Source organism: Diospyros lotus, chromosome 1 (assembly GCF_014633365.1).
Source record: "Diospyros lotus cultivar Yz01 chromosome 1, ASM1463336v1, whole genome shotgun sequence".
NCBI lineage: Eukaryota > Viridiplantae > Streptophyta > Magnoliopsida > Ericales > Ebenaceae > Diospyros > Diospyros lotus.
In genome coordinates, this window is record NC_068338.1 from 47,599,407 (window position 1) to 47,615,443 (window position 16,037).

The following is a 16,037-nucleotide window of genomic DNA, read 5'->3' on the forward strand; positions in this document are numbered from 1 at the left end:
CAAGAACTACAACAATTGGCCACTACTCTTATCCAATACCAGCCTTCTCTGTTTGTTTTATTCCCCTTTCTTTCTTTCTCTTCCGAGGCCTTTTCTTCTTTGTTCTTAGGTTTCCAAGATCAATCCCAGGTGTAATTTGGCCTAGAATTTCAAATAGAGGCAACTGGATTGGCCTCACAAACTTCAGATTCAAATCTGTGAGTGCTTGATGGAAGAGCAGACCGAAGGTGTTGAAGGTGTTTGCCCCTGGGCAAGCCTTTCACTTGAAAGAGGCAAAGGGAAGACAAATTCAATCTTGGATGGATCATTAGCTGACTTAATTCCTACTCGAAGATGTGAATGTAGCTCATTAATTGTCTTCCCTTCAACGTGACCACTCAAAATTGTCAATTTCGACTGCTCAAATATCAAAAAGCCAGTTTCTTTTTCTAGTCTTTCTTCTGTCCAAAAACAGAGAGCAAATACCACTATCGTCTTCCTTCTGCTAGTTGCCATGGCCACTGGGACTATTGCTACCGATGCTGCTCCCTCAGTTACTGCTGCCGATGCTGCTCCCTTAGTTACTGCTGCCGATGCTGCTCCGGTCATAACTCCAGCATCCGGTTCTCAATGCGGTGCCTGTAGGTTCTTGAGAAGAAGATGCATCCAAGGGTGTGTCTTTGCCCTTTACTTCATCCATGAACAAGAACCTACTTCTTTTGCAACTATCAACACGATTTTTGGTGCTAGAAATACCTCTAAGCTCCTGGCCGGCCTTCTAGTAAGTGATCGTTATGCGGCTGCCATTACACTCTCATATGAAGCTCAAACTAAGCTTCAAGATCCCATTTATGGCTATTTATCCGAAATTTTTTCCTCCAACAGCAGGTATGACGAACCACTATAAATCCTTGTGTTCTCTTGTACTTGTATACTTTGTTTATTTATTTTTTTCAAGCATCTCTATATTCCTCACTTGATTCATATATTTAGCCTTTTATTGAAAAAGATTTCATATTTTTCAATCTTGTGTTCTCCACTGTCAAGACGAGATGTCTTTATATGGTTGATACCTCATCGTGTCATTTCAAGATCTTGAGATTTAACGAAGTCGTGATCTTCATAGACATCTCCTTTTCATCAAAAGATTTATCCTTAAATCTTTTTGAGTTTCTGGACTTAATTTGCTAATTATGTGTGATTTTTAGGTTAATAATCTGCAAGTTTATCTAGCATTTTTGAAGGAGTTTGTAGACTCTTGTGCAAACTTTCAAAATGTTCAAAATTGGTTTCACTCAGAAACCAATTCAAACTCTTTTTCAGAACTCGATCTGAGCTTCATAGGTAATTATGGTTTCCAAGAAGCTAATTTTCAACATGATCCAAACCCTATCTGGGGTTCTGAAAACCCAATCATCCCAGAAGAAAACATCGATGAATTTGGATCCGTTGTGTTCGGCAATTATCATTATCACTAACCATTGGCAAAATCCAAAGCTATCGTGGGAGAAATAGATTTTTTTTTTTTTAACTTTTTGTATGATTTATTAAGCTACAATTATGAGAATTGGGTTGAAGGCCTTTTCCAAGTTGTTGTTCTCATTTTCTTTTATTTTATTTATTATACATTAATTTATTTTAAGATACAAAATTCGTAAATTATCATATATATATATATGTGTGTGTGTGTGTATGCATATATACCTAAATACAGCCACTTCACAATCAGAGAGTCCAGGCGGCAGCAGGGATCTTCAGAATAGCGCGATCGGAACGGAAGAACTCTCGATAGCAGAACCACAACAGATGTAAGTGTTTGTTTGAATCGATTTCGGCTTTCTACTTTACCGGGAAGATCAAATTCATCTCTTTTCCTTTTTGGATTCAGTCTCCTGCTGCATATTAAGTCCTTTGATCCTAGGGTTTTCACGACCTAACAAGAGAGATGAATTTGAATGGCTGTGTCCTTTCAAGATCCGTCGATTTCATTATTAATAAGCTTTGTGGTAAGAGATGAGCGTGTGATGTGATTCTGTTTAGGGTTCTGCACTCTCAGTGACAACCTGTTTGGGAGCATCCATGGTTCAATATTCCTGCATTGCTTTTGCCCAAGATTTCTGGAGAATATCCTATCCTTCCCTGCATCTCCTCTTGTGACTTGTAGTAACCACTAATCTCGTATCTACTGACACGAAAAGTTTATAATCAATCTTGTTACTCTGAATTTTCATCCAAATCAAAGTTACATCAGAGTTTTAGTGGTCGTCTCCCTGCTTTGCCCCTGCCTCCAGCTTTGGGTTGTGCGGGTTGCTATCAGTGAGCTAAAATTTATTACTTAGTTGTCTCTAAAATCCGCCTAATAGAGTGATATCTTACAGATCCTACTAAGTTTTAGCCACCCAATTCAACTAAGCAATTGTTCTGCCAGAAGAAATTACGTCCACCACAACTGTTCTAGAGAAATGTGGTTGTATTTTGATGCCCTTAAGGATGGTTCTAACATAGTTCCATGTTTTTATGGTTATGGTTATTTCAGATGATCGACGATCAAGACCTCGGCTTCTTTGCCAATTTTCTTGGCATCTTTATTTTTGTATTGGTGATTGCATATCATTTTGTGATGGCTGATCCAAAATATGAAGGCAACTAAGGTTTTCTTTCTGGTTTGTGAGGGTGATAGTGATGCCATGTGAGTTCAGTTTTGTGAAATGAGCTGGTTCATGCAAACTTAATTCCCTTGTTATACAGACATATGAGATTCTCACTTCTGAGCTTCTCTGTTTTGCTGTTACAATCTGAACTGTTTTATTATATACAGGCATGAGATTTTTGCCGTATATTTGTACCATGCTATGTACTACACCAACGAGCTCTCCCCTACACTTTCTCATATGATTGTTGTAGCCTTTATTTGAATTTTGGAATAGGAGTTTTTTCTGGAATGAAAAATGAAAAAACAAAATTAAGTGTCTCATATATATTGAAAGATGTATGCAGTTTTACATGCATATGAAAAGACTCTTTTTCTTTTTCCTTCCCTCTCACATGTCCCAAGTCTCAGACTTGGGAGTTAGCTATGTGAAGGCATGTCTTACATTATGTAACCATTAGTAATGCTTCATAAAAATAAGGTTTTGGTTTTCATGTTTTACGATTCAAAATTTTTAAAATACAAAATCTTATAACCCAAATTCAAAATTTTTGAAAGTTTTGAGTGAGAAAGGCTGAGGGTGAACAGGGGACTGAACAGATATAATATTCTAATTTTAACAGGTTAAACGTGTTTTATTTGTATTAATAGGTTTTTATTCGTGTTAACGTGTCGTGCCGTGTCGTGTATGTTTAATAAGTGGGTTACCGTGCCGTGTCGTGTGTGATTTGTTTAACTTGTTTATTAAACGGGTTACGCATGTCGTATCGTATAACCCGTTTAATAAACATGTTCGTGTTAGGGTTGAGGGTTTTGACACGATTAGTTAATCGTGTCGTGTTCGTGTTTGTCATAATCGTGTTATATGTGTGTCTCGACACGACACGATTATGACCCGCCAACCTGTTTTGCCACTCCTAGCTCCGCCTTCAATAGTCGAACCTTCCGCTTTTCTTCCACAATTGAGGTCCCCTTCCTTGATCGAACAACACTTTTGAATTTTTTCAAGCTGAGGGCCACTCCTTCATCGGACTAATTGGAATTGAATTCGCCCGAATTCAATTCACTCCACCTAATGTTCACACCTACTGTAATTGATCGACTTAGTTGTTCGATCAATTCTACCGCTGCTTCTAGTTTCCATAGTTGTCTTCAAACTTCGAGAACCAACCTCCTTGCGTTGGACAACAGGTCAGACAACAGTCGTTGATTTCTGTCGAAAATTAATCAACAAGAAAATTGCCAAGGAATGATGCTCTGATACCAATTGTCGTGAACCTAGGGTTCATGATAGGTTTAAGAGGTAAATGGGGAGGAATTGAGAGAGTTAGATCTGAAGAAATGGAGGAAAATTAAGGAAGAACAACACATAAAGGGAGATTAGGAAGAATCGAGAGAAAGAGAGGGAAATTAAGAGAAAGATTAGAGGGAATTTGGAGGGAGATTGAGAGGATTCAATAGAGGGAAATGAAAGTATTCAATTATCAATTCAAACATAACCTCTCATCTTCAACTGTGGCTTATATATATAGCCTACAGCCTCCCACATGCACCCATGTGCAATACAAAAATAGCCTAACTGCCTATTAGCTAAGGGTTAAGCCTTATAACAGAAAACAAGAAAAAGAAATTACAATTATTATATAATACATGTAAACTCCTACTATTATATTTACTAATCTATCTTTGGGGTCATGACATTGTTGTATTATCTTAAATGCCATTATCTATGCAGTAATGAATGTGTACCACAACGTTCTAAAATGCGCTAGGCGCTAGTCGGGTGCTAGACTAGGGCCTAGCGCCTAGGACGCCTAGGCGGGGCCTAGGCAGACTGCTGTGTTTTTTTTCTTTTTAATTTTTTAATATAATTTTATGTTATTTTCAGATAAACCAAAATTAAAAATTACAAATAAAACTTGTATATATAAATCAGAAACTTATATATATTTATATAAAAACTTATATATATTATATATAAACTAGGATGGTTAGGGCGGAGAAAGAATGAGAGGACGCGTCGGCGAGGATGGAGCTTGACAGGGGCGATGGCGTAGAGGTGGTGAGGAGGTTGAGATGGAGCTAGAGGTAGCGAGGAGGTACCAACAGCGTTGAGGCGGCAATGGCATAGAGGCAATAAGGAGGTCGGTGGTTGCGATGGAGTTGGAGGCAACTATGAGGTACCGACGGTGTTGAGGCGGCAGTGTTGAGGCACAGGCAGCCTTGGGCTAGAGAAGGGGGAGACGGCTGAGAGGTAAGCAAAAAATTACGCATCCCAGGTGGCTAGGCACTGTTGCTGGCCGATTAAGCAGGACGACGCCTAGGGGGGCCGACTAGGCCAAATTCACGGCGGCTAGAGGCCGCCTAGCGCCTCGCTGGTGCCTAGGCGGCACCTAAGAACATTGGTGTACCAATCTCTTCCTTTGCCAAGTTATTCCTTGTAGTGGTTGTCTCATTGAGTAGAGAAGGTGTAACTACAATCTTGAGTAGCTCCAAGGTTGGAACTCATTGAAATGATTTTTTTTGGGGGGAAGGGGGGGGGGTGGTATTCGTTAGTGAAGAACCAATTGCAAAGGCAACAAGTTTGATGGAGGGGCCATGCTCAGGCAAGGAGCTGGTGATCCTGGAGCCATTCTGTATATTGGTTAAGCTAGTGATGGCGAGATCACTTTAAGGAGTGAATTAGGGGAGGAGGATTTAAGTTTGGTGAGGAAAGAGAGGATCTTCTGGACAGCCTCTTGCGTAACGGAAAGCCTGCAACTTTAATTGGAATCAACAAATTTAATCCCTAGGTTCACTTTAAAATGTTTGAGGACTTTGCTAAAGAAATTGATCTGGTCTATACCAGGAAGGATGAGTTAGACATAAATGAGACATGCTATTTTTGGTGAATTGAAAAGGTACACCTTAAGGTGGATTGGCTTTTGAGATTTGTAGGTGAAGATGATCCCACAGTTGTGGTTACTTGTGCCCTAACACAAGCTAGAGGAGTCCAACTCCATAATTGCTGGCTAAATCCTAGCTGTTGATCATAAATGAATTGCTCTGATCTTTGCCATCCATTTATATGAAAAGTCACATGCTAGTCACTGGACTACTCATTAAGCTAATAATACAAATAGTAGTTAAAACCTAATAACATAACTACTAATGATAAGCTAAAAAGTAAAAAAATAAGAAAACAAAAATATTTCTTAATCAAGAATATGCTCTTGCATTGAGCCTGATCCTTTTAGTGGCTTTGTTGGACAAGGCTAAGTCCAGCCATTCAAGCAACCCGTGAGTAGTGAAACTTACAAGGAGATCATGTTTTGTTAAGTGCTTAGTTATTTGGATGGGAACTCTATTAGTCGATTTCTTTATAGGAGATATTAGCCATGGAGATTCATTGAATATGGATAGCTGTTGCATTGTAGGTATCGTATAAAATGGCGGATCCTTATAGGAGAGCTTGATCACCTTGCAGATTGAAAAATGGAGGTTACTTTGTTTCATTTTTATTTGGATAAATTGTTATGAACTTCACAATAATGTGTGGAGAGCAACTGATAACCGAATAGTTGTAGCAGCAATCACATGTTATCCATATGTAATTGGAGCAATAAAACATAAAAACGTGTTTGGGGTTTTAAATAACAGCAATAACCATTGTATTAGTTCCGGCAGCGACAGCATGATTTGGTGGTGCAGTGAAAGATGTGTATCAATTGCAGAAACTGATTTTTTTTTTCTTGCTGTTTGTATAACTCCTAAAAATTTGATGATATGCTTTTTTTCTTCAAAAATCACATTTATGGTGTTTTAAAATAATTTTGGTGGATTTTATTTAATGTATAAAAATGTTCAACAGCATAAGTGTCAGCTTCATGGATTCTTGTTCACTGATAATCTTTATCTATGATTATATCTGCTGCAAGCTCATTATATCTCATGCCATGCGTATGATATTTCACTAAATTTTTCTTTGGTCTTCCTCTGCTTTGTTTTTTGGTTACAAACTTCTACCATTCCATTTACTCATTACACAGGTGTGTCTATTAATCTTCTTTTCACATGTGTAAACCATTTCAATTTTGCCCTGCATATCTTATCTTCAATTGACATCATTCCAATTTTATTAAGGATAATGCTATTTTAATTTTGTTTTTTCTTGTATGGTCATCCATCTATCATTATCTATTCTATTACTTACACAAACACAAGATTTGGTGTTCAAAGCCTTTTTGATTCCCAAAGAGCCCTTTATATACTTTTATTAAAAAAGCACAACCAAAAATACAATTTTAACATCTATCCAACCCCAAACACCACTTCTATTTGTTTGTTGGCAAGTGCATACGGCCACCCCTCTAGTTCCTATTTTATGTACGGTCATGTTTGCATGTGTTAGGACTTAACTATCCAACATTTTGTATCACATAACAAAACTAGTCTTATAACCATCCTACAAACTTTTCTTTAACTTTAAAGGGAAGCACTTCTTTATTTTAACTATCCTGCGTCAATTCTATGACTAACATCTCCAATTATCCTTTTTTTTCTTTTTAAATAATTAATCTAAGATATTTGAACTAATCTTTTCTTAGAATAACTTGATCTTCAAATCTCACTCCGTATTATCCCGCTTTTATTTTTTCAAGATGAAACTCTCTCTCTCTCTCTCTATATATATATATATATATATTCTGTTTTTAACTTATCAACTTGAAGCTTTTGAATTTTAAGGTGTCCCTACCTCCCTGATTCATGCTCATTTTTAATGTCTTCTTTTGTCTCATCCACTAAGGCAATATCATCTATGTAAAAATGTTTTATATATAAATTTTATACCATCTTTAGCTTGCTGTTCACAGAATTTTATTTACTTTTCCCAATAATATTTTCTTGCACCATAAAACAGTTAAGAGGCATGAATAGTTCAAAATACTAAATACAGTCCATTACTTAATGTTACCTACGGCACAAAGAACCAAAGTGCTAGTGTGCCACTTATAAAGATTTGCTCATTTGTATCAATTCTATCTTTATCATTATCTTCACAGTTTTCCTACGGGAGAATTTTTCATGGTCAAACATGCCTCCCCCTCAAAAGAAAAATAATTAAGGAATTAACATTCTTAACATTTATAAATGACAATGATTTAGTATCATGGACATCATCAACTATGGCCATCATGACCAATGTACTTTCCAAATAATATTGGTAACTGAAAAACAAATTGTCCACTGTTTTTTTTTTTTTTGTATAATTTCATGTTGGCTGAATTAATATCTTAATATATAGTGGGGCATGTGCTAATGAATTTGGTTTGATGGACCTCAAATTAGACTGCTATGATAATGTGGTTTCTGAACGACATTGCTAATGAAATTCTTCCTAGTTACCTGAAAATTAAATTGAAAAAACAAATGTTGAGCTACATTCTCTTGACACTCTAGTCAAATGCATAGTTTTGGCATAAAATAAAGGCCATGCTATAAATGGACCAATGTTTCCCATATCCAGCAATGTTACAATTGCACATATTGACATTCCAAAGATATAATATCTAAACTATTAACTCTTTGTACATTATATATAGTTGCACATATATAATGTACAAAGAGTTGTTTGCATGACTGGGGGTTCCAGCTTGACTTCAATGAGAGAGCAGAAGTGGAGAGGGAGAGAGGCATCTTTTATCTCTCTGTCTTCAACCCTTGGTATGCATTCAAATACATATGTATATGCACATGGATGTCTCAGCTACTTGATAGATATTGAGATCTTAAAGATTGAAACTTGGGAAGTAAATTTGATTTTAAAGAAGCAAATAAGAAAGAATAAAAGGTGATTTGGGGGGGTGGGGGGGGGGTGACTTGTCATGTGTTTCTTCTTTTGTATTCATCTGCCTGCAGGATTGTTTTGACTCCATAGTGACAGTAACGCCTGTTATGCACATTACCGTGCTATTACTGTCATTATGGGAAGCATAATGACTACTACATGAATTTTATTCACATTGGTGGAGCAATGTCTCATGTAATAGGGCTTCTTAGAATGTTGTAACTGGGTCTGGGTATCTTGTAATGAACAGTATCATTGATTCTTTAAGGGTGAACATTTCTTCCCATTTTAGGGTGAACTTGGCTGCTGGCATCTCATGTATGGAACTGCTTGAGCACCAAGTATCCTTAGAAATGCCTTGATCTTTCCAGGTAAAGGCATTTCTAATGGGTAGGACTATTTACTGTTTCAGTCTGGATAGACTTGTGATATACTTTCTGTATTCCTTCTATTGGAAGTCAAACATGATGAGACTCAGATGGAACCAACCAGACTCATATTGACGCAACGTGTAACGCGTGTGTGAAAAAAGCACACCAAAATAAACTCTTGAAAGAACAAACTTCAATGGCTGAAACTTGGCTTTCAAGAAGATGCAAAAACAACACTATTTTGCTAAGAAAATCCAAATAGGTTGCTGAAATTTGATTGAGAAAAACTTGATTACAAACTCTACATCTTAGGCATATTTATAGTATTTGGCTAATCCAAATCCATCTAATATTTGTAAACAAAATCCAACTAAAATCCTAATAAAAATAAAATCCTAATCCAACATGAAGTAAAATCCTAATCCAACATGAAGTAAAATCCTAAATAAAGTAGAAACATGAAGTAGAATCCTAAATCAAGTAGAATTCTAAAACATATGAAGTATTAAAATATTGTTCTGCCGCTACTATTCTAATGATATTGTTCCGGTGTGGTTGGGTCGGCCTTGGGTCGGGTCTTGATTGGTGATTGCATTACATATGGAACCCACTTGGGTTGGGTTTTGTTCAATTTTGGCTTACATTGGTTTTGGTTAGCTTTTGTGTTATAATAAATACTTATCCAATCTAGATGTATTCCATTTGGGTCTAAATAAACCTAGATTAGACTGGCTCAATCACCTATAGCCAGTACAACAATGGTCAAGTGAATTCAAGTTTGAGGAGTTATAGAGCATTTGACATGTTTTTGTTTCATTTGGACATGTTTGCTTGGGTTGGGTTTCTTTTGAGCCCCGGTCCATCAACAAACCTCAACAATCATGTGCAGAGTCACGTGGTCACTTGCTGTGCCCTATGACTCCAATTTCAATCCTGGGTGGTTTCCTACTCCCTCTTCCTAGCCAACTAGTAGAGTGTTGTAAGATTTCCTTGGGAAATTAAGTGGTGACTGTAGGGATCTGTAGTGGTGGGAGAATTGCTAGGACAAGGGAGGGGTCAGACTGACTTGTTAGTATATTGGAGATAAATATGCTTAAGTGGAGGCTTCATTTGTGCAAGGGAGAATTTGGAGGTAGAGTACCTGTGCATGCCATTATTCCCAAGTTCCCATTTCAGTGAGTCATTAGCTTGCCTACTAACCTATCATATAGGAAGTGCAAACAAGAAAAGAAACGCATTCTTTTGGTTTATACTTTATGGGTTACTTGATGAAACCAACACGTGGAGCAATGAGATCATGTGGGGGCCAATGTACCTAAATTTGCAATAGAGAGCTAAGTGCTCCAATCCTATTTTATTATCCTTGATTACAATGTTGCTTTTGTGTTTATGATAACTATTTGTTTGGTATATTCATATATAAATAAGCATCATCATTACACCTTTAATAGTGAGTGAGTAAGCTTAATTCCTTTATTAGATGAGCTACTGTCAAAAATGATACTTTATGGGAAGGCACAAACTATATGCTTAATTGTGCAATTGACTTGCTGTTATTGTGTGATCTCATATAATTATTTTTCTACTGATGTAGTCCTTATAAGATGTTGGCTGATCTGCACTTTTGAATGAGTTGTATATTAAGATTGTGCTAATGTAACTATTTTTTCCTGTGAACCAGGGGGCGTGTAAGATGGAATGAAGCTAATCTTGAGGAAATTGAAGCAAATAAACCTGTGAGGCAGAAAATTACTGAACCAAAGACACCATATCACCCCAGAATTGATGATGATGGTATGTTGAGCATCTTCTTTTCTAGATTATATTATTATATTCATTTATTCTTCAGTCTATATTGTTCTCTACCTAGATTCTAGAAAAATATGGAATTGAGCAATTGGCTTGACTTTTGTGCACTCAAATTTCTCATGATTTTTCCTGCAATAGTTGCTATTAAGAAGGCTAAATTTTAAGAGAAACTTATGTTCATGAATATGCTTGATGAATATAGATTTATTGCAATACTAGGAACTACTCTCCAGGAAGCTTTTTCTTCCTGTCACGGAGTTCCTTTGATGGTTCAGAAATTGAGGCCAGTCACCCATGATTATCTCCATTGGACTAAACTTTGAGATTTCCTTGTATACTAGAAGTTGTATTGATTTGTGGTTTGTTGTTCAGATGAATGTGCCACATTTATATGCATTGCAAAACATGTAGGTTAAGGATCAACAAACAACATATCAAGCCTTAATCCCCCACTATGTGGGATTGGCACTTTTCGTAGGATCATGTGTGTTAGTCTGTACTAACACTCTGTCATCCACTGACATTACAGTGAATTACTGTCCAGGGGAAATTTCAATTTGGTGACATAATCATTGCACAAGTCCCGGTATTTCTTGCATGTGGGCCTAATAAAAGGTTCCAAAGAGCACATGAGCTTCTATACTTGGTAGTGTATGAAGTGAATATAGAAAATATAATGTCAGATCTCAAATCTGGCAATGGCTACTTCCGCAATTCAGAAGGAATTGCGCGCGAATGAGAAACCCGAAGGCAGTGAAATTAGAGGGAGAGAGATAGAGATAGAGAAAGAGGGAGAATCGAGAGAGAGATTGGTGAGGAAAAATGTGATTCAATTGTATTTTCAGATACCCGCTAAAGGGGAAATGAGCTGGCTTATATACCCTCCTCAAGGAGGCGCCAAACATTTGAATTACAATCAGCTAACTACTAGCTTCTACACACTTCTATGCTCCAACTGCCTATTCCCGTTATTACTACATGTCACAACTCAAGGGTAGTTAGGAGGGTATTATTGTATTAAGGTTGTAGTAGTTAGTAGGAGGTATTTTGTGAGTTGTTAGGAGCACATGGATGCTATTTTTCAGATTTCATTTATTGTTGAATAGCCTATAAATAGGCCCTAGTATGCAGAGAAAGGCATGCTGAAATAATATAGTGAATTCATATTTTCCCTCCTTACTTTCTCCCTCTCAATCTTCCTAATTCTCTCTCATTTCTCTTGATTTCTGTTGTATATCTCCCTCCAATCCTTCTTCGTTTCCCTCCCAAATCCTTCCCATTTCCGTCCTAGACCCTAGCTAAATCCTAGGGTCGTGACACTACATTACCCCTTCGATTAATAGGCGCCCTTGCCCTCGACCGTGACATATAATTGGTTTTGGATCTGTTTATACCAAAAGAACATCTTCCTTCTTGGTTCCTTCACCTGTCCATGCAGTCTCCCTGACAAGAAAAAGGAAGACACGGTGAAGAAATGTCTTGAGTTAGAGAACCATGTAAAAAGTAAAGTCAGTTTAATTGATGTTATTGTGTTTCTTGTGGTTATTTATCTTGAAAACCTCAACTAGTTTTTGAAGAAGCAAATTTATGCTGTCGATAGTGCCTATTTACAAGGAATCTACATACTTTTGTGTTAGAACTCCGATTCTAACAAGTTGAATTCCTCTTCAGCCGAGAGGAATGTAGAAGTAACCAGAAGGTTCGAAGAAGACAGGAGAGAGAGAGAGAGATCAAGAGAGAAATGGCGGGAGAGAATGAATGTATTGATAATTTTCTAAGTAGTTTGGAAGATGGCATTAGAGCTATATATATTGCTCCTGCCCATCCTTAGGCACCAAAGGCCACTTGCCTTATTTACAAAAAATTGAAATCAACTTGCTTAACTAACTAACCAATTTTCCCGCTACATTCTAGAATTGTTAGTTACACTTGCGCGCCCCCCCCCCCCCCCCCCCCCCCATTATTCAACCATTCTCGTGACAACAATCACTCTCGTGGCAAATACTCTCCCCTGTAGCAACTTCTTGTCCTCAAGAAGTTCACAATAGGCCAGCTACCCTAGGAAACTAAGTAGGTAGCTGGGGAAGGTACTCCCAAGTGTTGTTCTTCGAATGGAGATTGGACCAACGAACCAGAACTTGCATTAATGGGGCCCCATGTCGGTGTATGATGCGCCTATCCACAATAGCTACAGGCTCAGGAACCTCCGTCGGTTCAATTAAGAGAGTGGGTGGGGCAGTGCTTGTTGCATGAGTCCCAATCGACCTTTTCAGAAGTGAAACATGGAACATGAGGTGGATTTGGGACTCCAGTGGCAGCTGCAGTTTCTAGGCTACCCTGTCGATCCTTGCTGCAATAGGATAGGGGCCAAAGTATTTGGGACTGAATTTAGAGTTTTGACCTGGGGCCAAGTTTTGCCTGTGGGTCTTTCTGAATTTTAGGTAGACTAGATCGCCGACCTCAAACTCTTGGTTGATCCTCTTTCTATTAGCAAACTACTTTGTGCGGTTCTGAGCACTAGCCAATTCCTTCTTCAACACCTGCAACACTTGTTGTCTTTGCTGTAAGTAGGATTCCACTGTCTCCACAATTACCTCCCTTGCTAATGCTGGTAGTAGAGGTGGCTTATACCCGTATAAGGCCTCGAAAGGGGTCATCTTGATGGATCTTCAACGAATCTATTTCAATTCACTCTTCTTGCCCAATCACCGACAATCTTCACAATTCACCAGGAATCGTCGGTGTTGTTCCTTCTCGCTTTAGTCACTTCGGCTTCAATAACCCATCGAATTTTACTCGCCTGAAGCACCAACAATCACCAGGCCCATAGGAATTAGATGCGCTGAATTGCCTTGGCTTTAGCAACTTCGATCGGAATTGTTGCTCGATCAATCGAAGCCCAATTCCTCCTTGCACTGGTCGCCACCCAATCACCGTCCACAAGCTCCTAGCCCAATTGCGCTCGCCTTTGGTATTTTCGAAATCTGGTAGCAACTATAATGGGTTCAAGAAGTCGCCCAGATCCACTTCTTACCGTCTGGGTCGAAATCACTGACCAATCAAAGCGGCAGTACCCCATAGAACTCTAGTCAGAATTTCTCGATCAAAACCGCAACACCCAGTCGCGCCTACAAGAAGCTTATTGGTCTGGTAGCAACTCTCTGGGTCATCCGCTTCACCTCCGACGGACTCACGCTCTCCTCAACAGTCGCACTTCAGTGGTCGTAGACCACCCTTCCTTCGTTGCCTTCCAACCGAACCTCGCTACACAATCGCGATCTCTTGGAACTCTTACACCAGTCGCGACTTCTTGGCTCGCCTGCTACCAAGCCTCATATTCTCGCCTCAAACGCCTTCCGACTTGGAAATTAGCAGCCTAGGGTGTAGGAACTCACCAGCAAAGAAGTCGGAGGAATCCGTCTCTTCAAACGGAATCCGCGTATAGTTTCGAGTCTAAATTGCTTGCTCTCATTCAGTCGGAAATTAGCAGCCTATAATCACTGTCGGAACTCACTGATAATCACCGTCAGAACTCGAATCAAAACCACAGCCAATGATGGACTGCGTTGATACCATTTGTCATGATCCTAGGGCTTAACCGAGGATCAGTTTGGGAATCGGAAGAATCTGATCCTGCTACGGCCAGGAACGGAAGGAAATTAAGGAGGAATTTGAGAGAATGAGGGAGAGATTAGAAGAAGTGTTAGGGGGATTAGAAGAACAGAAAAGAGGGAGAGAATTTGGAAGAGGAGAAAAACAGATTTCAATTCATTAATTTCTTGGATAACAAAACAAATTATTACAACAATCTTTTATAGGCATATTTGCCTTCTAATAGCCTAGCACATGCTCCCATGTGCTTCTAATCACTTGCTAAAATATCCCTAACAAACTATTTTATCCTATTACAATAATATTCTTTTATTGCTCATAGGGTCATGACGCTGCCCTGCAGCCTCTCCACGTGATTCTCCTCTACCATTGTCGGATCACCCCCGAATTCAGATGCACCTTCCACATGGGACGACAGATAGGATGGGATCGGATCGCTCCCGTGGAGGGAAATCCGATGAGAGCCTTACTTGGTTCTAACTTGTGGCCATGCGTATAAACATCTGCATTTGGTCATTCAATTGATTATGTTGCTCTCAATTTTCATCCCTCCATCGCTCCATGGCCGAGCCTTCAATTCTCCTTTCCACTATTGCCTCCATGGACGATTCAAGACCACCCATCTGCATCTGCATGTCGGACATCGCCATTGTGACTTGTTGCAGTTGAGCCTCCATTTGCTTCATCCTTGTGCCGTCAGCCATTGTGAATTCCAATGAGATCGCAGCCCTAGATCTGCCTTGATACCAGAATTGTTAGAACTTCGATTTTGACAAGCTGAATTCCTCTTCAGTCGAGAGGAATGTAGAAGTAACCAAAAGGTTCGAAGAAGACGAGAGAGAGAGAGAGATGGCGGGAGAGAATGAATGTATTGATAATTCTCTAAGTAGTTTGGGAGAATGGCATTAGAGCTATATATACTGCCCTTGCCCATCCTTAGGCGCCAAAGGCCACTTGCCTTATTTACAAAAATTTGAAATCAGCTTGCTTAACTAACTAACCAATCTTTTCGCTACATTCTAGAATTGTTAGTTACACTTTCACCCCCCCATTATTCAACCATTATCGTGACAGCAATCACTCTCGTGACATTTTGACTTACATTTTGGCTACATATATGCTACTTATGGTTCTGCTGATGAATGCTCGGAAAAAGAAAAAGATAATTTGCACAACACTATTTATCAAGCAAATCGTGGTAATTTATGCTTTACTATTGCGGAATACATGGGGTAGAATAAGAAACGGAGATGTTTAATAGGTTTTCAGAAATTGGGTTAAGACTTCTTTGTGATGGGGAGTCATCCATATCCATTCATTCTCTTCTTTTTCTTTCCTGCCACTCCTGGGGAACAAGCTCTGGTATCAAATGAGAAAAATTAGGTAAATGAATATCATTATAAGCTCTGAAACAATTGGACCTATATGGTGGTCAGTATGAAAAGTACCTCAGATGAATCCCTTTTGGTTCAATTTATCTGGCTTATGGAATTTATATTCAATAAAGTGTGATCACCACACAATTAAATAAAGTGTGGTGATTTTGAGTGAACCTGAGAACTGGAAGAAAACTATAGAGATTCAGTAGTGGATCCAACAAACACTAAAAACAACAGAAACATAAGTTTTAAACTAACAATCTTACCTAGTTGCTAGACACACACCAACTTAAAATTGAAAGTTCAGCTTCCTTGACACTGCTTCCATTTTTTTTTTTTATCTTTGTCAATATTTTGCTGGACATTATACAAAATAGAAACCATTTCTTTACAGATTATACTACTATTAT

The 16,037-nt window shown here is 38.5% G+C and overlaps 2 protein-coding genes across 6 annotated transcripts in view; both read left to right on the forward strand.

Moving 5' to 3' along the window:
- The window catches only part of LOC127791997 (dolichyl-diphosphooligosaccharide--protein glycosyltransferase subunit 4A), a 42,615-nt gene extending 31,992 nt beyond the window's left edge, over nucleotides 1-10,623 (forward strand). For both annotated transcript variants that reach the window (XM_052322280.1, XM_052322273.1), the window contains exons 2-4: nucleotides 1,709-1,787; nucleotides 2,516-2,668; nucleotides 10,509-10,623. In XM_052322280.1, coding sequence (XP_052178240.1) covers nucleotides 2,516-2,629 — 114 coding nt within the window. In that variant the 5' untranslated portion in view covers nucleotides 1,709-1,787 and the 3' untranslated portion in view covers nucleotides 2,630-2,668; nucleotides 10,509-10,623. The remainder of the gene's footprint in view (nucleotides 1-1,708; nucleotides 1,788-2,515; nucleotides 2,669-10,508) is intronic.
- LOC127791973 (serine/threonine-protein kinase D6PK-like) overlaps nucleotides 1-16,037 on the forward strand; it is a 54,793-nt gene that overhangs the window by 36,032 nt on the left and 2,724 nt on the right. For 2 of the 4 annotated variants that reach the window (XM_052322218.1, XM_052322227.1), the window contains exon 4: nucleotides 10,509-10,621. In XM_052322218.1, coding sequence (XP_052178178.1) covers nucleotides 10,509-10,621 — 113 coding nt within the window. Of the gene's footprint in view, nucleotides 1-1,708; nucleotides 1,788-2,515; nucleotides 2,577-10,508; nucleotides 10,624-16,037 lie in introns of those variants that run through there. The other 2 variants (XM_052322237.1, XM_052322247.1) reach the window with 2 other exon arrangements.